Below are 23,494 nucleotides of genomic sequence, written 5' to 3' on the forward strand. Positions count from 1 at the left end.
TTCAGTTGTACAACATAATGATTCAGTATTTTTATATATTGCAAGATGATCACCACAATAAGTGTAGTTAACATCCATCGCCACACGTAGATGCAGTTTTTTTTGATGAGAACTATTAAGATCTATTCTTTTAGCAACATTCAAATATACAATACAGTGTTATTGACTATAGTCACCATGCTGTACATTACATCCCCAGAGCTTATTTATTTTATAACAGGACGTTTGTACCTTTTGACTCCCTTCACCCATTTTGTCCACTCCCCACCCCTGGCAACCACCAGTCTGTTCTCTTTATCTATGAGCTCAGTTTTTGTTTGTTTGTTTAGAGTCCACATATAAGTGAGATCATATGGTATTTATTTTTCTCTCTGAATTATTTCACTTAGCGCATTGTCCTCAGGATCCATCCATGTTATTGCAAGTGGCAAAATTTTCCTCTTTATGCCTGAATAATGTTCCGTTGTAGATATATATACTACAGTCTTTATCGGTGGGCACTTAGGTTGCTTCCGTGTCTTGGCTGCTGTAAGTAACGCTGCAGTGCAAATGGGGGAGCGCATCTTTCTGGGTTACTGTTTCTCTTTTCTTTGGATAAATGCCGAGAAGTGAAATTGCTGCATCATGTGCTAGTTCTGTTTTCTAATTTATTATTATAATTATTATTATTTCTAGTTTCTAATTTATTCAGGAAACTGTTTTCCATAGTTTTTCCCATAGTGGCTATGCCAGTTTACAGTCCCACCAGCAGTGCACAAGGGTTCCCTTTTCTCCACATTCTCACCAGCACTTGTTGTCTCTTGTCTTTTTGATAATAGCCATTCTGACAGGTGTGAGGTGCTCTCTTATTGTGGTTTTGATTTTCATTTCCCTGATGGTGAGTGATGTTGAGTATCTTTTTATGTACCTGTTGGGCATCTGTATGTCTTCTTTGAAAGCATATCTATGCAGATCTTCTGCCCATTTTTTAATTGGATTGTTTTGTTTTGGTTTGGTTTTGCTTTTGAGTTGTATGAGTTCTGTATACGTTTTGAATGTTAATGCTTTAGCAGTTACATCATTTGTAAACTTTTTCTCCCATTCAGTAGGTTGCCTTTTCACTTTGTTAATTGTTTCCTTTGCTGTCAGCAGCTTTTTAGTTTGATACAGTCCCACTTGTTTATTTTTGCTTTTGTTGTTTTCGCTCTTTGGTGTCAAATACAAAAAAATTACCATCAAGACCAATGTCAAGGAGCTTATTGCCTGTATTTTCTTCCAGGAGTTTTACGGTTTCAGGTCTTTAATCCAGTGTTAATTTTTGTGTATGGTGTAAGTGGTCCAGTTTAATTCTTTGGCATATGACTGTCCAGTTCTTTTTTTTTGTTTTAATAAATTTATTTTTGGCTGTGTTGGGTCTTCGTTGCTGCGCACGGGCTGTCTCTAGTTGCAGCGAGCGGGGGCTACTCTTTGTTGCGGTGCATGGGCTTCTCATTGCGGTGGCTTCTCTCCTTGCGGAGCACAGGCTCTAGGCGTGCGGGCTTCAGTAGTCGTGGCTCACAGGCTCTAGAGCGCAGGCTCAGTAGTTGTGGCGCACGGGCTTAGTTGTTCTGCAGCATGTGGGATCTTCCCGGACCAGGGCTCGAAGCCGTGCCCCTGCATTGGCAGGTGGATTCTCAACCACTGCGCCACCAGGGAAGCCCTGTTTATTTACTTCTCAATGTCAGTATGAAATCTCACAGTATAATTTTCATTTTCATGTTATCTTTATCCAAAATGTAGTCATCTCAATCCCTCATGTTCCTTTATTCTATCAGCATCATATTATTGAGAGAGAAGTTCTCCCAAGTGAAAAATCTCTGGGTTTCTGTAGTGTGATGATGTGTGATCATTTCCATTAAAAAAAAAGTAGACGGCATCAGATCTGGTTGCCGAGAAAAGATTCAAATTAGATTTTACAGAGCATTTGCCCTCAATAAAAACTGAAGTATGATTCCTTATCAAAACTTCATTCATACATAATGGCATAGGTGGAAAATGAAATTGTTTTATTCCTCATATAATTAAAATGACTTGAACTTATGGATCCCTTGTCCCAGCTTCTTAGGACCTAGAAGGAATGATGGATAGAGGATTGTGAAATGCCATTTTTCAGGTATCTAGATCCTTGAGGAAGGGGAAGAGCAGTTGGAAGAAGTTTTCTCCCCTTTTTTCCCTCATTAGCTGCCTCTTGAAGTGGATTTAACTAAAGCAAAGAGACAAGACTTTGAACCATCTGTGGAACAAGCCAGATATAGCAGCTGCCGACAGAACCTGACTCTGGGACCCCCCAAACCACAGGAGGTGACGTCCCCTTGCAGACCAAGCCACCACGTTGTGATGCAGGGGACGAGGACAGCAGCTCCGGGTGCGGGCTGCGTGCCCTCCCCGCCCCTGCTCCTTCCCAGGTGTTTCCCCCTGCCTCCCACTCCTGCCTTCACTTCAGAGCCAGCACACTGGCTGGCCCGTGTGCTCCCTTGGGAGCTGTGTGTTGCTGCTCACCAGTTAGCTCAGGAACTCACCTCCCTGTCGCTCTCCTGATGCAGAAGCCCGACCTCCGCTGCCACAGAGAGCAATGCCACGTACCAGCGGAAGCTCCGGCAAAGACAGCTGCAGCAGCGGTTCCGGGAGCAGATGGAGAAACAGCAGCAGGAACCCCTGTCTGGCCCACCTGCCGAGAAGCAGGGTCCTGGTGAGAGGACGGAGCACGGGCTCTGGGGGCGACTGCTCTCCCCACTCTGCAGCAGGTCGGGTCCACATACAGCACAGAGGCGGCCACGGGCTCAAACCGTCACGTCCTGCCTCACCATTCCCCGTGACTGAAGGAAGGCACTGGTCTTTTGGGCGAAGGAGATGGGGCCTGACATAACCTGGAACTATTTGTCTCAGGGGACAGAGCTTCTTTTCGCCTCAGTTACTTTGGCCACGTGTACATGAGAAAGCCTTTCTGAGCTTTTTTTTTTTTTTAATTATTATTTTTTTAACTTTTGGCTGTGTTGGGTCTTTGTTGCTGTGCACGGGGGCTTTCTCTAGTTGTGGTGAGCGGGGGCTACTCTTCGTTGTGGTGTGCGGGCTCATTGCAGTGGCTTCTCGTTGCAGAGCACGGGCTTCAGTCGTTGTGGCACGTGGGCTCAGTAGTTGTGGCTCACGGGCTCTAGAGCGCAGGCTCAGTAGTTGTGGCGCACGGGCATTGTTGCTCTGTGGCACGTGGGATCTTCCCGGACCGGACTTGAACCCATGTCCCTTCCACTGGCAGGTGGATTCTTAACCACTGCACCACCAGGGAAGCCCCTGAGCTGTCTCTCAACATAAAGCAAAGTTGGGTTTGAAGAGAATGGGTTTTTGGCAATTCTTTATCCCTTAACTTTTTATTTCAGAGTCCAGGTTCAGTGGGAGTAGTAGATACAGATTTTCTTGGAGTCTTTCTCAGAGACTAGAAACAAAGAAAGACCAAGTGGATTTTTGCCCACCTTCTCCCTAAAAATTACGAAGAAGGTTCCGAGGACTTGCTTCATGTTTAGTTCTTTGTAATTCCCCTCAGCAGTACTGGCAGGCTGAGGTTAATGTAGGGGAAAAAACCCCAAAAAACTTACTGTGCTGGGGATGTTCTTAATAAGAATTATTATTCTAGGTCTTCAGCTTCCAAACCATTGCGGAAGCTCTGGGGGTCAGGGGTGGAGGAGGAGTCATCTCCAGGACCTCCCCCACCCCGAATCACACAGTCATCATCTTGGTTTTACATATTCATTTCTGCTTAAGATTTTGATTGAACAAGGGTTATAGCTTCAAATAGTAAAAACTGGACAAAACGGCCTAAAATAACTCTTCCGTTTCTGCTAAAGGAGAAACAAACTTCTCAGGGTTTTTTTTCGCAGTTTGATGAGAAGAAAGAATATAGTATCGTCAGTCCTATTTTATATAGATCTGTAGGTAGGACCAGGATGCAAGGTCCCGAGTTCTGCTGGCCGCGCCGACGAGTGTAACCCCAGGTGGCTTTGCACGCACTTCCAAGGCTGCCCCCGGCCCAGCTCGGTTACGTGGTTTTGTCCTTTCTCTGCAGCAGCGCTGCCACCGGTGCCACCTGCCGGAACTGCTGCTTCAGAGCCGCTCACCCAGACAGACGTGCTTCCAGGTCAGGAGGGCTAAAGGAATGGCTTCGGTCCTAATCAGTAAATACCTATCAAGTGTCTGTAAGTTACTGTGCTGCATACTTTCCGTCGTCACAAATACATTTCAAAAGAGGCATAAAATATCTTCATTTCCGTTGGTTTTGTAGAAAGTGCTGACTGATAACACATAGGCAGCGCCTCTACTGTCCAGACCTGCGAGAGGCTTTGGTGTACTTTCATGGGTTGGGGAAAGAGAAATTCCAAACGCCATCGTATAGAGCATTCATGATACGGCACTTCTCACGACCTGTTATTTTTCCAGCACCTCGTTTGTTGATGCTGCATTTGCTTGTGACCTGTGTCCTTGCAGACAGTCTTGAAATGTGGGACATGGCTCTAGATGCAGGGGACAGTGTGGTCAAACCCTTGTCTAAACCAGAACCGCCACAGGCCCCTGCCACCGCCGTCCTGCAGAACGAGATGGAGACCCGGAACAGGACCCCACAGAGCCTTTGCCACCAGAATCCACAGGCAAAATCTGGACCCTGGCACCTTCAAACTTACAACCTTAACCAACACATAACAGGTAGCAAAGTGTTTTAGGAGCAGAAATGGAAGGGAGAACCTGGGTATATATAATTCTACGAATCTTAAAGAAAGAATGACATTCCATTTTAAGAAGTTGGAGGGGACTCATGCCAGACCAGTAGCAGTCTAAGAAAATGGAGTGTAACTGGATTAAGAGTTGCAAGTCTTCCTTGGAGTCCTGACCTGAGGTGCAGCTCTTTCTAGCTGATAGAAGTGGGACACTGAAGCATGGCTGCATTAAGAGCTTTCCTCTTGAAAGCAGGCCTGTCATGATCGCTACTGCAGCTTGGTCTAGTGTTAACAGAGGGACCTGTCCCCCTCATAACAATTGTCATTCTTGGCCTTTAGTTTAAAGTAGGACAGTAACTAATAGGATTCAGAAGTTTTTAGCTGTCAGTTTATTCCTTATTTTTACATCATGGCAGCTGTATGTGAACAATTTTCTCTTCCATAGGAGACTATGATTCATATAGGAAGAACCAGGACACGAAGAAAAGGAAATTGGATCCATCTTGACCAAGGCTCCGTTCACCTCACTGGATTCTGTCACAAAGGGACTTTCAAAAACCGCTTGTTGGTCATGAAATGACTCATCATTCCTAGGGAATGAGCTTTACCTCCGGGGATTTACCTTGCTTCATGCTCAACTTCGCTAGAGGATTTCACTATTGGAACCTGACGCAGATCAAGCTGGGCAGGTTGGGAAGCCCTGCGGAGATTAAACACCACCTTTTCTTTGGCTCTTCACTATTTATTCCTAAGCTTTCATGTTAACAAAGGTAGAAATTCTAGGAATCACAGTGGCCACTTTCCCCACGCACCAACCTCCACAGCGGCCTGCGGTATGTCACTCTGTGTGACCTCTGACCCCTTTCGCTGCCACTCATCTACAACCATCTGTCACTTATAGGCTCATCATGAAACTACCTCCATTTTTTCCTAATAAGAAGGAAATAATCTAAGACCAAAGAAAAGGCATTTTAAGAAAGCAAAATAAAATCCTACTTTGTAACAAAACAACAGGCATACCTCTTTCTTCTTTTTATTGCGCTTCGCAGATTTTTTTTTTTAAACAACAAATTGAAGGTTTTTGGCAATCCTGTGTTGAGCGTTTTCCCAACAGCATTTTAAAGTATATTTTGTTTTAGGGACTTCCCTGGTGGTCCAGTGGCTAAGACTCCACACTCCCAAGGCAGGGGTCCTGGGTTCGATCCATGGCCAGGGAACTAGATCCCGCATGCCACCACTAAGACCCAGTGCAGCCAAGTAAATAAATATTTTTTAAAAATATATTCTTAAAAAAAAGGTACATATTGTTTGTTTTAGATATAATGCTATTGCAGACGTAGCAGGCTACAGTGTAAACAACGTTTATATGTACTGGAAAACCACCAAAATCTGCATGACATAAGCAGCTGTTCAGCTATTTCGGATGTGCGATTATCACCCACCTTAACAAATTCTTTTAGTGTTTAGATGTTTCATAATCCTTTCCCCCAACTAATGAGTGTGCAGTTTTACTTTCTAAGGGCATTTTGGGTTGGGCCTTGTACCCAGTCTTGAGTTTGTTGGAGCACAGGCCCATCTGGGAAGCTGTGCCCCTAGGCCACCGCCGCGCCTCTGGAAGACGAGCACGGGGCTTTCCCTGACCTCCCGCCACCTCACCTGAGCTGCACAGCTTTGGGCGTAGGTTCATCTTCTGATTTTCATATCCTTACCATGGTCTTCAGAAAATATATCTTGCCTGTCTGCAGCATCTTAGTTCAGGTCAGAACTGCTGTTAAAAAAAAAAAGGTCCTGGAGATAGGAATCCAGTTATAAACTGCACACAAGTCAAATCAGAGCTAATGAGATTACGAAAAAGACGTGCTGAAAATGAAACCCCACAGCTCAAGAAAAGCAAGTTTGGTTTATTTGAATGGTTTCATCTACAAAGGTAACAAACGGAAGCAGAAAGCGTGACCCCCGGGGTTTATCCCAAACGCACGGGTTGACGGGCTGCCGAGAATCCCCAAGGTTTGAATTGAGTCTGTTTTTTTAAACTGTACATTGTTAAATAATGTAAGGAAAACACTTATAATTCAGAAAGAATTTTTTTAATGTGGAAAAAGATACTCAAAGTGTACTATTAACACAAAAATAATTTAAACAGTTCAGTAGCACTAGGTTCATTCCTCTAGGCTTCAGTTATTTCATCCACAGGAGGCGAAAAAACAGTAAATAAAAGCAGTTCTTATTTTCCACCTGTGAGTGAGTGAAGAGATCTCAAAATGATTAAACCAAAGAAACAAAACAGTCACGTGCTGCACTCTGGCTCCTCTTTCCTCTGCTGCAAAGCCCTGCCTCCTTGCCCAGGGGTCCGTTCCCCACTTCCTTGGCGCTTCTTGTTCTGTCCTTACTCTTGTCATCTCCCGAGGATTATAAGCAGAGTAAAAGTAAGTAAACAGTTTTGAAGCAAAGCTTGGAACGCCTGCCCTTTTCATTTCTACCTTCCTACAACCTTCAGCTCTCATTTGCATCTTTGGGGTCTCGGCTAACTTAAAGAAAATGACCACCGGAGGACAGGACAGCCATCCAGGCTCTTCCTGTCATGGGGATTCCTGGGATGTGCCACTGAGGTGGGTAAGAGGTTGGAATAGGTCAGTTTCCCAGCTCAAGAGTCAAGACAAGAAGCACCCCAAAATTAAGAGCCCTGGCTTCTTTCCCCACCTTCTGGGAGAACAGAGATCCCAAACTCAGGCAATGAGGAGTGTATTTCCTGAAAGTTCTGAAAGTAACAGAACTGCCCATTACAACTAGGCACAGCACTAAATAATACTGGTTGGTTGCAGTTACTACTTCAGGGGAATATCTGTTTACAGAGAACGTGAGAATATCAGCTGTTAATTCTAGAAATAAGGTGGCGCAAGAGATTACGATCCTGCAACCATTTGGACATTATATAGGAAGTGGGTAGGAATAAGCATTCTTTCCTACAATGCTTAAATTCAGATGTGGTGGGTCCACTTTCCACAAACTACAGTACCCCAAGCTGAGAAATACACGGGACATCTGCACCAAGAGGGAAGCAATCCAAATGATTTTTCTTAGAACAACTTTCTCCATCTGTGACATTTCACTATCATATTTCCCAGCTTAAAAACTAGCGCCCCCCCCCCCCCCCACAACCCCACCCCGTGCCCTTCCCTTTATATTCAGCCATTTCTTCCAGGTCTCCTCTGCTCAAGCCCAGCTCAGGTAAGTAAGGCTTATGGCAGCCACTGGCCAAGCATCACCTATCTTCAAAACAAGTCTGTTCTCCCATCCCGTAGTCTTTCTTTTTCTTTCATCACTTATCGCATACCACGCTCAATCTTGTAAATTGCCCGATTTTGTGACAACACCCCTCCTCACCTGTCCTGAAACAGAGTTTTCTGCTTTTGACCACTACTGTCAACTTCTCACCTGCTCATCTTACACCTGCTCTAGACAAAATTGTTGAATGACTTGAAAAAAAAATACTCCTTCAATTTCCTTATTGCATAATCCACTGCTGGGTCACATGGACCCAAGGTTTCCTTCCATACGCCCTTTTGCTGACTGGGGTCTGATGAGAAAGTTGATGTTAACGGCAGAAGCAATAGAAGTCCAAGGCACTAAAACATCCAGCAAGCAATACTGGGAGAACAGAAGTATTCAAGTACAGTAATTTATACAATTTTACATTCACATTTATTTATCTAATACAATGGAAATACAAAGGAGAAAGTAAAGTCTCAATAGGTAAAGGACAGAACTAGCTTTTTTCAACTTTTTAAACCTTTCATATCTTACTTTTAAAACTACTGTTGTCCAACAACATTTATATATCACAGTGTTTCCACATCAAAACTGATGGCAAAGTTACATGTCCGCAGGGAACTTACTTTTGTTTTCCTAATGGCTAATGCTGCAGTCAAAGCTGCGAATAGTATCTGCTTAAAGCACTCATGACCTATCGTGAGAGGGTTGGAACCTCCGTCCCCTGCTGTTTTCACTGGGTTCTAAAGACTGGCTGGGGTGGGGACAGGGTAGGAGAGAGCCCAATAGTTTAGTTTTTTGTCTTGCGGTTTATGTTCTTGAGGGGATAAGGGACTTGCGGTGGGTAACAAGATTAAGAGCCCCACTACTTGAGAACACAGATGGGCTTTGCTCTTCCACTGAGCTCTCTAGAAGCTTTCTGATCAACACGATTCTCTTTCCAAGCGCTCACTGTTGGGGAGAGATAACAAAGCATACACAAGAAACCTGCTCTTTCTTTCCTTCTCATCCCACTCCAATAAACGGTGAAAGCACAGGGAGATTCTCCACTCTGAGGGCTCTAAGCGGTATTAAACACTTTCCTGTCTGGCAAGAAATAACCAGTTAAATGCAGCGCTAGTAGTTAGTAGGTAGGCTCCTTTCCCATCCCCCTTCCACCGGCCCCTCACCACTCCACCTCCTGCCCCCAATCTACTCCGTCAACGCCTCTAGGTCTAAGTGGTCCTCAGGTTGGAACCTGGAGGGTTGCTGATGGACTTCTGCAAGTTGCTGATGTTGAAGTTCTGTAAGGAGGCAGTTCCCACAGGTTGGAACTGGCTAAGTGGCTGCGTTGCTGGGCCGCCCGTGCCGCTCCACTGCGTGCCAAAGGGGGGGGTTGGGAAACCGTACTGCTGCGGGGGGCACATGGGCTTGGGGAAGTGGCCTAGAGAGGTAGCTGATGCTGCAGAGATGGGGGCGGAGCCACCCAGGGTTGAGGTCATGGAGACGCACAGCTGACCAGGTGCGGAGAACTTCCTCGCCATGCCAGGGCCCTGAGGAGAGAACAATGCCACGTGAAGCTGCTGTGGGTGTGAAATGGGTGGAACTGAGACAAAATTCCAGAAGCGGGCTGCTCTCATCTTGCAGGGGACACTGAAAACAACACCCAGACAACCTTCCATCATAATTATTGGCTCTTTATATTTATCAAATACTTGTTCTGATTGGAGGTGGGCGGTGTCGTGTGTGTGTAGTTCAGAGTGTGAAAGGAAAAGGGAAGAAAAAACTGAGCTGACCGATACAGAGCTCGGGATTCAGGGCAGGAAAACTAGAAGGGGACCTGGGTGATTTTTGTCTTGTTTTCTTAAAAGTGTTAAAACTCATGAGCTACTGGAGAAGGTCCCTCATATGAGCGAGACACACGGTTCACTGATACTCTGATGGATCCGGAAAATGGCAAAAGGGGCAGACTGACCTCGTAACTCATGTGTCCTTTGCTTCCTCTCCTGCCTGAGAGATTCATGGCGTCTCGGGCCCAGTTGTCCACCAACTTGTGCAGGTCATCTGTGAACGTGCCCTTCCTGCTGGACGTCATGGCAGGAGGCTGAGCCTGGGCGGCCTGGCTGTTCACTGTTCCCCCAACGGTGTTTGTGCTGCTGGTCCCTAAAGTCAGAAGAAGAAACAGAGTACAACCATTAAAAGAGGCTTGGGTTGTAATTTCAGGGAGAGGAAAAAGTTCCGAGGATGATGAATGGCAAACCACGGAATGGGGAGGGTGAAGTGGGAAGCCATGCAAGAAAAGGAAGGTTCCAAGGTTCTTATGTAGCCAAATGCTCTGGCACCACAGGCTAATGGAAACAGGTTCTCTTCAGGAGCTCCAGACGAGGCTGAGCAACTCCGGATGAGGGAAGGCACAGAGGGCGGGGACCTCCTCCTGCCCATTCTCATGGCATCCTGGAGCGCAGACACTCGCTTCTGGGCCTCTATGCCCAGCATCACCTGGGGGAGAGGAGAGCTGTGCGGTGTGGCCAGTGAGGCTGGCTGCTCCAGAATGCTGCAGAACAGGGCAAGAGAAGGGGATCCCTGGAGCACTGGGCAGGGTTCATGGAGGAGTTAAAGGAAGGCAAAGACAAGCCCCAGGAAAGATGGGCTCCCAAACCATGTGGGACCATCATGGTCTTCAGCCATTCTTTCACAGAAAGGGGCGACAAGAGAAAGCGTGCTCTGGTCGGAAACCTTTTTCACCTGGACCCATAAACATGAACTGCAAACGCAAACTTGCGAGAGTTAAGGCTTCAACGTCTCCCCATTTCCTTTGAGTAAAGAACCAGGAGCGCTCAGGAGGAAGGCTCTCTACGGTGTGCCTGAGTCTTTGAGCTCCAGGAAGGCGTGGCTTCCCAAAGATGACCTCAGTTCCGCTGCTTCAAGGCCTCTACGGCCCCCACTCCCCAGAAGAGCAAGCACTCTCATGCACGCCCAGCTGAGGCAGGGGTGCGGAGGGGGAGGACGCTTTGGGGCTGTGATGAAGGAATTCTATTTCTATGGTTTGATGAGAAAGAAAGGAGTCTGTGTCCTGCCTGATTTCGGCTCTGCTGGAGGGCACACTGGCGATTATTCGAAGAGGCGAGTTTTAGGGAAGAGGGAAAGAAGAGTCACGTCTTGTGTTTTCCCGTCACCCCCCACTTTCTTACCAGATCTCGCATTTGCTGCAGAATAAATGAAAGCTGTCGGGGTAGGCTGTGAGCCATTAGGACTTAAGACCCCCAGTGCTGCCAGGCTAGGCATTTAAATGCGTGCGTCTTCCTGCTTTCAAGAGCCAAGCGGCGCCAGGGCACAGCAGCACACCGGAAGCAACTCTGCCATGTAGAAGCCCCCGTAATCCACTGCTGCTCTCGAGGCCGGTTTGCACCCTGCCACCCAGGAATGGCACACCCGAGCACACGTGTCCTAGAGGAACAGCTCTTCTGAGGTGAAGCTGCAGAGTGCGAGGGGCACGTGCTTCTTATCACCAAGGCAAGACAAGCCGGGCCGACTGCACGTGTTGTCAGCTCACTGTCTCAGTGCCCGCCAGAGCCACGGGGGCTGCTATCACACACACCGTGTAAAGGGAAGAGTAAGCTCCCTGTGGAACAGGAGGCCCAGGTGCAAAGTGGAAAAGCACAGGAGACAGCGTTCCTCGAACAGCAGTGAGACAGCACTGGGGCGGGAAGCGCAGGCAGCGAGGATGGCGGTCGTGCTAATGGCGAGATCCCGAGAGCAAGCACATCACATGCATGAGGACCGCCATCCTCCTTGAATGACAGCTGCTTCGCGAGCTTGATGGTGAGCGAGACGATGAAAACAAAACATAATCACAAGCGAGCAGAGCTGTCAAAAGCCAAATTCAGAAGCTTGGGAGCTGAGCACTGCCGGCCACAAACTGCTCATGCTAGAACCACACCCTCTGGTCTCATGCCAGTCGCCGCTGATGCTGAGGCCCCTTTATGGCCTCATCTCGTCACACGGCACTGGATTCTGAATGTGGGGTTTACACCACGGGGGAGAGTCAGCCTCACAGTTCACCTTCTCATTCTGGCTTCTGAAAATAGCTTTCCCATTAAAGGACACAGTCAAACACACACATCCCTTTCTGACCAGGAATTAACTCCCAGGAAGAGCTGACTTGGCTAATAAAGCCCAGGAGAACGGGGAGTGCGTGTGGCCCACTGCAGCTCTAGAGAAAGCGTGCTCTAGAGCGCTGAGGAGCACTGGTAACGCAGGTATTTCTGAGAATGCTGCTCGCCTTCCTGAGAGGATATGACTATCCTCTGAACCTTCTTCAGTTCTGCTGAAAGCTCTAAAAGTCGTGCATCCTTTACCACCAGAAATTCACTTTCTGATGTTCTCCTGCCGTAATACATGCCCCCACCCCACCGCCGGATCCTAGTAACAACGCCTACGAGCCACAGCTTACTGCCCAGTCTCCCAAGCACAGAGTTTTCTGGAGGGGCCTCTCGGTGGCTGCTGGGCTGCTGAACTGTCCTCGCTCTCACGAGAAGCCTCCTGTCTACACGGAGTGTCCCTGCCCTCAGCAGCCCAGCAGCCGCTCCCACTGCGATGTGAGGGCCCAGGCTCTCGCAGGCCACGGTCCCAGCCGAATCCCCGTGGGCGCACAGCGCCGGGCGCACGTTTTTGACTACAGCACTCTCTCCCAAGGAGCCAGGCCTCCCTGAGGCCCCTACGCACATCCGCAGGTGCCTCCACCCACAGCTGTCACAGAGCCAGGGCACGGGGCCATCAATGAGAGCACTGTGAGGCGACCTTGAATCTGGAAGGACAGCCAGTGGCAGCAACTGAGCATGTTAAAGACGACACCAGAAAAGGGTGCAGGACTAGCCGGACGGGAGCTGGGAGTCCGAGAGTCATGAGGCTTCGGGATTCAAAGACCTCAAGCGCAACAGCCTTTGCAATCAAGGGCCGGAAGTAACAGAAAGAAAGGATAATTACTACAGAGCTGGTTGCAAGGACAGACTTTTTTCACCATCTTCCCTGAAGCACAAAGAGAGAGCAATGTGTTAAAGATAAGGAAACATCAGTGTAAAATATTTAGAATCTCCAAACAGCACACAAAGTCCCAGCAAGAGAAAGCAGGAGGGGAGACGGACTGGAGGGACCCGGGAGCCCTGCCACAGATGCCATTCTGTATGATGGACCCTCCTGGCTGCTGGTTCCCGGCTGGCAGAAGTGAGTTTCCACACCCAGTCTTTGTACCTAGAAGAGCGATGCCCTGCACCAAGGTTCGGGATGAACCCCAGTCTCTCTCTGGGTCTCACTGCTTGAATTTCAAACACCCACGCAGTCTCTCCACCGACCCTGTCCCCCGCTCCTGCTTCTCTTGCCGGGTTGTTAACAAAGCACTCAATTAAATGCATTAACAATTCTACCACAGGAGGCTGACAGATGGTACCATTGTTACAGTTTTAATTTAAATTGGCTAACACTCTATTTCCACATCCTAGACACACAATACTAACCCTTTCCCTCCTAGAAAAATCTTTAAAAATATGTGGAAAACAAGCAACTTTTGAACATAAATAAAGCATTAAGCCAAGCCGTGCTCCCAAACCATTATCTATTTTGAAAGCATAGAGTAAAGCATCGGAGACTAGTTAAGACCCCATGCCTGTGAGCCCCGGTTCTCTTTCCATATTTGCTTTTTTGCTCTTTTTTTTTTTTTTTTTGGCCTCGTTGCACGGCTTCCAGGATGAGATCTTAGTTCCCTGACCAGGGATTCAACCTGGGGCCACGGCAGTGAAATCACCGAGTCCTAACCATGGGCCCTCCATATTTGCTTTAAACCTGCCTCTTGTGATTTGTTCAAGGCTTACGTGATGTACACTGACATGCCTTCAACAGAGGTAGGGCCTCTAATTTTAAGACCCAAAATGAAGTGATAAAATTTAATACTTCTAATCACTTTCACCTGAACAACAGTGTAATACCACCTACCTTTAAGAGTGTGATGAGAATTTACTGAATTATTTAATCTGAAGTGGTACCTGTCACACTACACTTCCTTCACAAAAAAGCCTTGGTTCTCTTTCTTCCCTCGTAGACATTTCAGGCTACATAACACAGGCCTGACACATCACACTTTATTTCAAAACACTTGTCTCCTACTGTTAATGTCTTTTCCTCTTTCTAGCTGGACATATAAATTAAATGCTTACTTAAGTGTCAAGGAGCTAATATTCTTGGTCCAGCCTAGCCTTGCCAGAAAAGCTACTGATCTCAGTGCTCAAAAACCTACCAAATTGGGGCTTCCCTGGTGGCGCAGTGGTTGAGAGTCCGCCTGCCGAGGCAGGGGACACGGGTTTGTGCCCCGGTCCGGGAAGAACCCACATGCCGCAGAGCGGCTGGGCCCATGAGCCATGGCCGCTGAGCCTGCGCGTCCGGAGCCTGTGCTCCGCAACAGGAGCGGCCACAACAGTGAGAGGCCCGCGTACTGCAAAAGAAAACCCTACTAAATTGGGTAAGCCTTCCACCTCCCTCTTTGTTAAACAGCCCTAGACTAGTGCTGAACCATACTCAGAAACAACGATGGTCCGAGCACATGCATTTAAAAAGCACTTCAGTAACCACATCAGAAGTTTGAGGCCTTAGCAGAGAAGATCTTTACCTGAACTCTAACAAAGGTTTTCTACTTGAGCCTTATTTTTGTTTAAAAAATTTTTATTTCAACATACGTTTACCGACTACCTGCTACGTGCCAGGCAGGTGTGGTTTAATCAGAGAGAAATAACGTCTTGTGCAGGTGATCTTATCTGATTCGTGTGGGACCACCTGCATTCCACACATGGGGAGATGGGCTGGAGAGGTTGGGTGACTTGCTATTGTGCCCTGTTCAGGGGAAGAAAGCTGAGAAATCCCAGCATTCTTGTTAAAAAGCCCATTTTTGCTTGCAGGTGCTGGCCCTTCAGTCTTTAGTAAGCCTTATGAGAACTACACTGAAACCCTTTCTGAAATTCTCATTTCATGGAGTTACAGGGTAGTGGTGGTGAAAACATCCAATGAAGAGATTCTAGCATCTTCTCAATTGATAGATGGTTATGCTTAATTGAGGGGAGAAAAAAAGATTCCAACCTACTCTGAAGAAGAAGAGAAAAATAGGGTGTAACTTTTCCCCGGTACCAGTGGCCAAGATGCTTTCGGTGGCTTCTAATGCCACAGCAGGGGGCAGTGCTGAGCAGGACTGTGAGCCCAGATTTCGCTATGCTGAGCGACCCCGTGCCCTCTGTCATGGGCCTAGGAAGAGGCAATTCTTCCAGAAACTTATTTTGATGTTTACAGAAACCTATTGTTATTTCTACATCTTTTATCATAATTAACAGAGACCCAAACTTCTGAGGGTAATAGTAGTTCAGCCAAGACAAATGCACATGGACTGCGTGAAACAACAGATCCAAGCGGCAGAAACACAAGGACAAGGAAGGAGTAAAGGTGTTACACACAAAGAGCCAAGCAGGGCGTACTCAGAAATCGGGTCCTCCTGCCACCAGGTTTGAACGTCACCTGCTCAGACGCACAGTTAAACTTCGCACAGCCTGTGAGAGGGGAAGAACAGGGAAGAATGGGGAGAGAAGAGACAGAACACAGCTACGAGACTTTAGAACCCGAGGCTGGAGAGTGAGATGCGCTAGGACAGCACACAGAGGTACGAGCTTCCAGGACAGGCCTGGACGTGGGGCAGGAGGGTCAGGACGCAGTCCCGCCACCTGCCTAGACCGAGCGCCTCCCCCAAGGACACTCATCCTGCTGGGAGGCGGCCTAACGCCTAACTTCTGTGGCGCTGTGGCGAAAGCACCTACTTCACTATCTAGATTCCTGATTTCACTCCTCTCCACCCACATGCCCAACTCCTTTCAGCTTCTAGATCTAATGTTACCAGGTCTTTCCTCTACAGGAATGTTCTGAGTGATCATTTTATTAAACATTTGTTTATTAACCTATATTTGGGAAGTAGATTATGGGTAAAAACTTGAATGGACTTGAATTCATTTTAATATGTGTCTCTCATACTTAGAAATCTTAGAAGTCTACACTGGCTAATCAAATGCATTAACTTTCAGAAATGGCTAAAACTCCTTAGAATGTGGTCCAGGAAATCCCAGTCTAGTATTAAAGCATAAGCTCCAAATCCCAAAGGAGTCACTCATCTCACTGAGGCTTCACAGGGCACAGGTGTCACTTTTTACTGTAGTCCCTTGAAAAAACCTATTTCCACCCGATGGGAGCAGTGATCCCACCCACTCCCCTTACAGCCCAAAGAATCATGTGGGTACCGTGCGGCTGGTTCCTGGTCAGCTGCTCCTCCAACCCACCTGAACAGGTTCCTCACCAGGCTTTTGTCCCACATATGGCAATATGCCCATTTTAATGTTCTTGGAAGATGCTGGCTGCTCTGATTTCTTACCTTGACCTGGAGCAGAAAGGCTTGGTACTGAAATGGCACCATCACTGGTGAAGGCTGAATACAGGTTGTCACTGGAGGGAGATGGCTTAAGGGGCTGTAACAGCTGATTCTGCCCCGTCTCTGGGATGTTGCCAGGAGCGGGGAGGGTCTGCTGCGGGTGCAAGACTGAAGCTGCACTCTGGCCAGACAGGTTACCTGCCAAAAGACACAGCGGCATGAGGGAACGTGCACAGCCTTCCAACCGCACCTGACAGGCACTGTCTTTCCTCCAATGTGTCCCACTGACGGATTAATAATGGGCCAAAAACTATAAGAGATCAGAGAGCAAGGGTCTCACTGACAGGAGGGGAAGTGAGATGTAGCAGGAGACTCAACAGGCAACAGGGCTACAGGACCCCATCCCTGAAGATGCTGAGCCATAGACAACTTGGATGATTCCAAGTCTAAGCTGAGTAAGAAGACTAGCACGTGCAGTGGACATGAGAGAATTCCATTTTGCAATCTCAGCATTGCCTTTTTTACCCTCTTATAAACACTGAGTTGGATCATGATACAAATTGGTTCCAGAGACAGTCTCTGCTTAGTCTTTCCTGTACATGTGTCAGATCAAGTACAAAAGAGATGTCGAAAATGATGTAGGGATTGGAGAGTAATGCGTATTTAAAATTATTCTTAAAAGGTGGCTTTCAATCATTAGCCAGGTGGCCTGAAATGGACTAACTTCTCTATTCCTTAGTAGCTAGTGGACTAGAAGTCCACGCAAAAAGAAGGTCAAAATTGGGATCAGAACCTGAATTAGCTGCTATTGCTTATCATCACATGTCTCCTAACGAACTGGTTCTCATGTGCTAGAGAAAAGCTTGGGGTCTCTGAAAGCTTCCAGAGAATGGAAAGCTGTTAAGTTTACAACTGCTTTCCAACATATTTATATTAGAACTGAAGAGCAAGTATGAGGTATAAACTTATTTTAGCTGCTTTTACTTTTCAACTAGTTATCTGTTAACATTACCATAATTTCACCAAGGGGTAAAAACTCGCTATCATAATAAAAAATAGGCAAACTACAATTCATTTCCAGAGATTATGATTTAACTATTTTTTTGATTATAAACACTAGCAAGTTCTTTATTCCAATACAGATAAATAAAACAAAAACTTTAGCCAAGGAAATTATCATATGACATACCCAAATACTTACATGAAATTTACATTCATCCCTGTTGTAATTATGACCAATTCATTCATTAAAAAGGAAGAATCTACCTGGACTTTACTAACAGAGAACAATGAATTTTCTCTCAACTGCCTACGAGCTTGGTGAAATGTGAGCTCCACGAGTTAGCAGGCAAAGCTAAGTGTTTTATCCTCATCAACAACTATAAACGGAGGCAATATGGATTACAAAGGAATAGGTCATAGCACTGACCTGTCTTCCATAAACTCAAAAGACGTTCTATAAATACGGGGAGTAGACAAGGCAAGGAAGCAAGCATATTAGGGAAGTCAAACGCCTTCGAAATTTAACAAATGTTCCGTAGGTTATATACACATTTGGAGACAAAAACATAAGATGGGACAGCCATGGCTGACCTGGTCCAGGGCTTTTATTCCCCAAGGAACTGCTGCGACTAGACTTGTTGCCTTTGCTTTTGGTGGGTCGCCTTCTTCTCCCTGCAAGGGGGGCAGCTGGGGGAATGATGACGGCAGGAGGAACCTTGCCCAGTTTGGTATACAAAGATTCAATTTCATGCTTCTGGCGACTCTGCAGGTCTTGAATCTCTCTAAGATGTCTATGAAAGATAACCAAGCATAATTCAAAAATATAACCACCTTTGTTCAAACAAGAATTAACAACATTTAACCTCCATTCACGTATTTACTCACCAGTGAATCCTTCCCCCAAATGTACTGAATCTAACTGCTGTCACCTTGTGATTCTACTGTGTCAGCTCCTCTTGCTGGCCTCCGTTACCCAAGCCAAATTCCAGCAAGCTCCTAGCCAACCACAAATGGTTGGTGATGTGTTAGGAGAAAGAGATTTCCTGACTTGGAAGCTCTACACAGGAGTACTGAACTTGCGAATCGGACCCAGTTCATCAAACGTGACCAAGAAAACCTGCTATCGTAATCCATATCCCAGTGTCATTACCAGATTCATCTGGTAGACCAATAATAGCTAAGATGAGGTTCACAACGCAAAAGAGCCACTGACAACAATAACATGCTACGAGTAATGCCAAGGTGCTGAAGCAGTTCTGTAAGAACTACCTTCAGACAGCCAGCTCTTGTACACCCCACCCTCTAGCTCTGGGAGCCAGCTCTTCATACGGCTCTGCTGGTACCCTTTCACAGGAGAAACGCACGTACTTTTCTCGTAGCCGCCGCAGCTCTAACTTCAAGTCCTCATCTTCAATATCTGATTCATTATCGCTGCTCATGTAAGAGGAGTTGAAGGAATGACTCAGGCCCTGGACAGGGAGGCTCTTTGAGCTCAGCTGCGGGGAGTGCGGACTCCCTGAGCCATCGTCCACATCCCGACCGAGGAAGGCAGCCTCCAGGTCAGAGGACGGCCCGTTCAGATGTGAAGCCTCTGACAGTTCGGGTTTCTCTTTCTTTGGTATCACAGCAGGAAGAACGTCATGTCCCAAATCCAGAAAAGGAGGAGATACCACTGGTCCCTCCTTCTTTGCCTCAGTAATCTCGTCTTCGGTTCTTGAAACGGAGAAACGACCGACTTTGCTTGCTGTAGTTGTCACCTGAAAACGTCCAACCTTGGTTGGCTGCCCAGTTTCAGGAGTTTTACGGGCGCTACTATCCGGCATATCTGAAGAGACGCCACGGACGGCTATCCCATTGGGCTCTGGCCTCACCAGGGTACTCTCTGGACTACTGCTTGACAGCACTGAGGACTCTGAAGTACTGGATTCAAAATGAACAGACTTTACATCTTCTGACTTATTTTTACCCTCTTTCTGGGGATCATCCATTGCAACTGAAACCTGATGGAAAGAGACCAAAAGTGAATCACTTTATTTCCCTGTCTGAGTAGGCTGACTGTTTGCATAGCCCCTCCATCTCTGACTGTGAAAATAAACTGAATACCATTCACTGTAGAGCATGAAATATCTATACTGAGATGTACAGATGAGATGTAGATTCTGAGTGGCTGGCTAAGCTAAGTAAATTATTTACTTTCATATCTCATGCTGTGCACAGGACTCAGATTACATCTTAATGAAAATATAAATAACAACAGGTCATGGAATATTGAAGGTTGCTTGTGAACAGGAAAAACTACAAAGATTAAATCCAATAAATGTTAAATGCCAGCTAAGCTTCAAGAATCAGCACAACTAGCTGGTGCTAAAAGAAGGATATAGATCGTTGTCCTAGTTCGACGATGTATTATAAATACAAACTCAGGGTGGCGACAAACTCTGAGAAACTCAGTTTACAAATGAGAAAAATATGACCTAATATCCCCAACTTCAATTGCTATCATGAGAATAATAAGAAAGCAGGTGTGAAAATAGAAAAAGAAAAAAAAAAGATTTTCAAAGCTTGTACAGCCCTATGTACTAAGCCAGAAAATGTTCACTTGTTTCCCAACTGGGAAAATACAATTAGATGGTATTATTTGATAATGACTCAGTATTTTCACTTTGAAAATTAATCCTAAGAAAATTATCCTAAACATGAAAAATGTTTTTATATACAAAGACGTTCACTGTTACTTTACTTACTGTGTTGGAAAAATCAGAAACCACCTAATGACTGACAATAGGAAAATGGTTAGATAAACCTACTACTAGATGGGAAAAAGCTACAAAGTATCAATATCATTCAGAGGAGAAGCAGGGCCAATTTTAGATATACACATGTACAGAGCAAAAGGAATAGAAAGAAACACACCCCCAAAAGTAATCCCAGGGGGGTGGGGTGGAACGATGGGCAGAGTGTGACTATCTACTGTTTTCTCTGCTGTTCTAAATATTCTTTATTTTCTTTAATTAGCATGTATTATTTTTAAGAGGGGAAAATGATAAAGAGCTAAAAAGTGCTTTATATAAAAGAAATATATCATTGATGGCAATTAGGTCCCAAAAGGTAGATAATAATTTTATTATATACACACTCCCCCCAAATTGGGAATCCCTTTTTTATTATATACACAATCCCCCAGCAGTGACTGTCTTACCTGAAATCGCCCCATCTTAAAAACACCAGTCCCTGAAGTGGGTGCTAGGATAGGACCTTCTGTGACTTGAGACACTGAAACAAGTACATGGAGGAGGAAAAGAACTTAAATCAGCATCTTTTTTCACTTGGCTTCCTTTTGCTTCAGCCAGAAACACAGCAAAATGAGACTACATCAGAAGAAGAAAGTTGTTACAGGTAAGGGAGATTTCCTTACCTCCCTTTCCCTGACCCTGTCCAACAAGGGGAAACAGTTACTTGTTTGCTTTCCTACTAGACACCTTGAGTGTGAAAGACTGTATCGCTGTGAAACCCTCTACCTTCCCTTGTACACTCGCACAGAGGACATGGCACTGTTTGGAGGAATAAAAGTCACACAGCAGCAAGGCGGCTTCACGGCTTAACTCAAACATGAAGAGATACTATAAAAACTAAGGCTGGGCTTCCCTGGTGGCGCAGTGGTTGAGAGTCCGCCTGCCAATGCGGGGGACACGGGTTCGTGCCCTAGTCCGGGAAGATCCCACATGCCGCGTAGCGGCTGGGCCCGTGAGCCATGGCCGCTGAGCCTGTGCATCCGGAGCCTGTGCTCCGCAATGGGAGAGGCCACAACAGTGAGAGGCCCGCGTACCGCAAAAAAACGACAAAAAACAACAAAATAAACTAAGGCTAACAGGAAATGACACTACAATTTCATCCTATGATTCAAAGGCAGAAATAAATGAAGCAAACAGTAAGATTTTACCTAGGATACTAAAGACCCATTTTTAAATGAAAACCAGCTATGACAAACTGGTTTAGGCAACACTTAAGCAAAATCCTGGAGCAGGACAGTGTAAGTGGCAGAATCACTGGTAAGTAGTTTTGAGCCACTTTAAAGCCACCGAGGTCCTCCTCTTTAGGGACAATCACTTGTTTGAGTTTCTTTCTAGAGATAGTTAATATAGATCAGCATTTTCTTTACTTTATACAACCAGCAGAATATTGCTTTTGCTACTTGCATTTAGAGATGTAACTGAGGAGGTCTTTCCACACCGTCTCATTCCTTCTAATGGCTGCACAGGGTTGTAGCATATGTATATACATACGAAAAATTTTAAAATGTACCATATTTTATCCAGGCTTCTACTGATGGGAATTTAACTTATTCCGAACTTCTTGTTACTATAAAAGTGCTCTAATATGTATATTCTTATAGCTCTGTGAAATAAATACCTAAAACTAGAAGTATTGGGTTGGCCAAAAAGTTCATTTAGGAACCGAAACAAACTTTTTGGCCAACCCAATACCGAATCGTTGTCATTTAAAACACTGACAGACATAAACTGATCTCCAAAAAGGCTGTACCAAGTCACCAGTGGCTTTTAAACTTCTGAATTTACCAAGGACAGGTGAGAAATACAATCACTTGTAGTTTTATTCTGCATTTCTGTTTCATGAAGGAAGTTAAGTATCTTCATGTCTAAGTTTCTTTTTTTTCTGTATCTTTTGATTATTTCTTGGTCCATGCCAAATTTACAGAAATTCTTTATATTAACAAAACTAGTCCTTTTTGTGATACGAATATACAACACACACATTTCCCAGTTTTCCATTTATCTTTGGACAAAACAGTACTTTTCTCCCCATGCAGAAATTTAAAATCTATTAATGCTTCTGGGTTGGGGATTAAATGTAATAATAACATCTTTCTCTATATCAGGGAGCAGCAAACTATGATCTGTGGACCAAATTTAGCCCACTGCTTGTTTTTATAAATAAATTTTATTGGAACACAGTTAAACTCCTTCCTTTATTTATTATCTATTACACCTTTTAGGCTACAATATGTTGGATACTTGAGTAGCTATGACAGAGACCGTATGGCCAGCAAAACCTAAAATATTCCCTTCCTGGCCTTTTACAGAACAAGTTTGTCAACCCTGCTCTAGACAATTGGAAAAAAAAAAAAAAAGATTCCTTTTGTTTTCGTACAGTCCTATTTTATGAGCTCATTTTCCACCTTTGTTCCATTTTGAATTTACTTTGGCCTAGGCTAGTGATCTATCTTTACTTTTTTCCAAATGGCTGTCCAGTTGTCCCAAACCATTTACTGAAATATCCCCTTTTCTCACTGATTTGAAAGGTCACCTTTTTCATTTTCTACATTACATTTTAGTTTGTCCATTTCTGGACTTTCTAATCTGTTCCACTGACTTTCAAGTCACTTCTTTTAAAATGAGAGCCAATTCAGATTGTGACTGCCTTGAAAATAATTTACTTTAGAAAGGTTTTAAGTGAAATTTAGCACTTAAGGAAGACAGGAAGAAGAGCATTCAGGTAATCTTATTAATAGTTGCTCAGGGAATTACATTTATGTCAGGTGGTGTTGAGGAGAATGGATATAATAAAAAGGGAAAAATATTATTAAGCACGTGCTATATAAAATTACATTAAGCATATCTCATTCAATTACTTTCACTTTTGATTATAAATGATTCTGAAGGAAAAGGCAACAAAAAATAAGTTACATTTCCCAGGTTCTGTGGGACTGATGGTGAAAAGAGACAACAAAACTTTACAGCACTAGTAGTTGATAATGAACTTATGACTAAGCACATGGTGATAAAAGTTCTAAGAAAACATTTAAGTTGTTGGTATGGACAATTTTTACAAAATTAAGTTGGAAATGTGCCTTTTTAAAAAAGAGATATTTATGGACAGACCAAGTCTAGAGACTCCAGAAATAGATTAAAATGTTTGGGGGCTTCCCTGGTGGCACAGTGGTTAAGAATCCGCCTGCCAATGCAGGGGACACGGGTTCGAGCCCTGGTCTGGGAAGATCCCACATGCCGCGGAGAAACCAAGCCCATGCGCCATAACTACTGAAGCCTGTGCT

The 23,494-nt window shown here is 45.3% G+C and overlaps 2 protein-coding genes across 38 annotated transcripts in view; one reads left to right on the forward strand and one right to left on the reverse strand.

Moving 5' to 3' along the window:
* RAD52 (RAD52 DNA repair protein) overlaps positions 1–6,962 on the forward strand; it is a 31,444-nt gene extending 24,482 nt beyond the window's left edge. The window contains 6 exon segments of the mRNA XM_089919960.1: positions 2,200–2,353; positions 2,356–2,383; positions 2,562–2,707; positions 4,079–4,147; positions 4,495–4,710; positions 5,167–6,962. Coding sequence (XP_089776086.1) covers positions 2,200–2,353; positions 2,356–2,383; positions 2,562–2,707; positions 4,079–4,147; positions 4,495–4,710; positions 5,167–5,228 — 675 coding nt within the window. The 3' untranslated portion in view covers positions 5,229–6,962.
* A 1,063-nt stretch (positions 6,963–8,025) lies between these two features.
* The window catches only part of WNK1 (WNK lysine deficient protein kinase 1), a 134,239-nt gene continuing 118,770 nt past the window's right edge, over positions 8,026–23,494 (reverse strand). For 34 of the 37 annotated variants that reach the window (XM_089919920.1, XM_022577218.2, XM_022577215.2 and 31 more), the window contains 6 exons: positions 20,621–20,694; positions 18,790–19,421; positions 18,013–18,212; positions 16,423–16,617; positions 9,946–10,133; positions 8,026–9,523 (listed from right to left, as the gene is read on the reverse strand). In XM_089919920.1, coding sequence (XP_089776046.1) covers positions 9,206–9,523; positions 9,946–10,133; positions 16,423–16,617; positions 18,013–18,212; positions 18,790–19,421; positions 20,621–20,694 — 1,607 coding nt within the window. In that variant the 3' untranslated portion in view covers positions 8,026–9,205. Of the gene's footprint in view, positions 9,524–9,945; positions 10,134–11,047; positions 11,075–12,956; positions 12,999–15,460; positions 15,554–16,422; positions 16,618–18,012; positions 18,213–18,789; positions 19,422–20,620; positions 20,695–20,748; positions 20,790–23,494 lie in introns of those variants that run through there. The other 3 variants (XM_089919944.1, XM_089919936.1, XM_089919932.1) reach the window with 3 other exon arrangements.

This window comes from Delphinapterus leucas, chromosome 11 (genome assembly GCF_059928025.1).
Source record: "Delphinapterus leucas isolate spDelLeu-1000000601 "Yukka" chromosome 11, BTC_Dleu_Yukka2, whole genome shotgun sequence".
Lineage (NCBI taxonomy): Eukaryota > Metazoa > Chordata > Mammalia > Artiodactyla > Monodontidae > Delphinapterus > Delphinapterus leucas.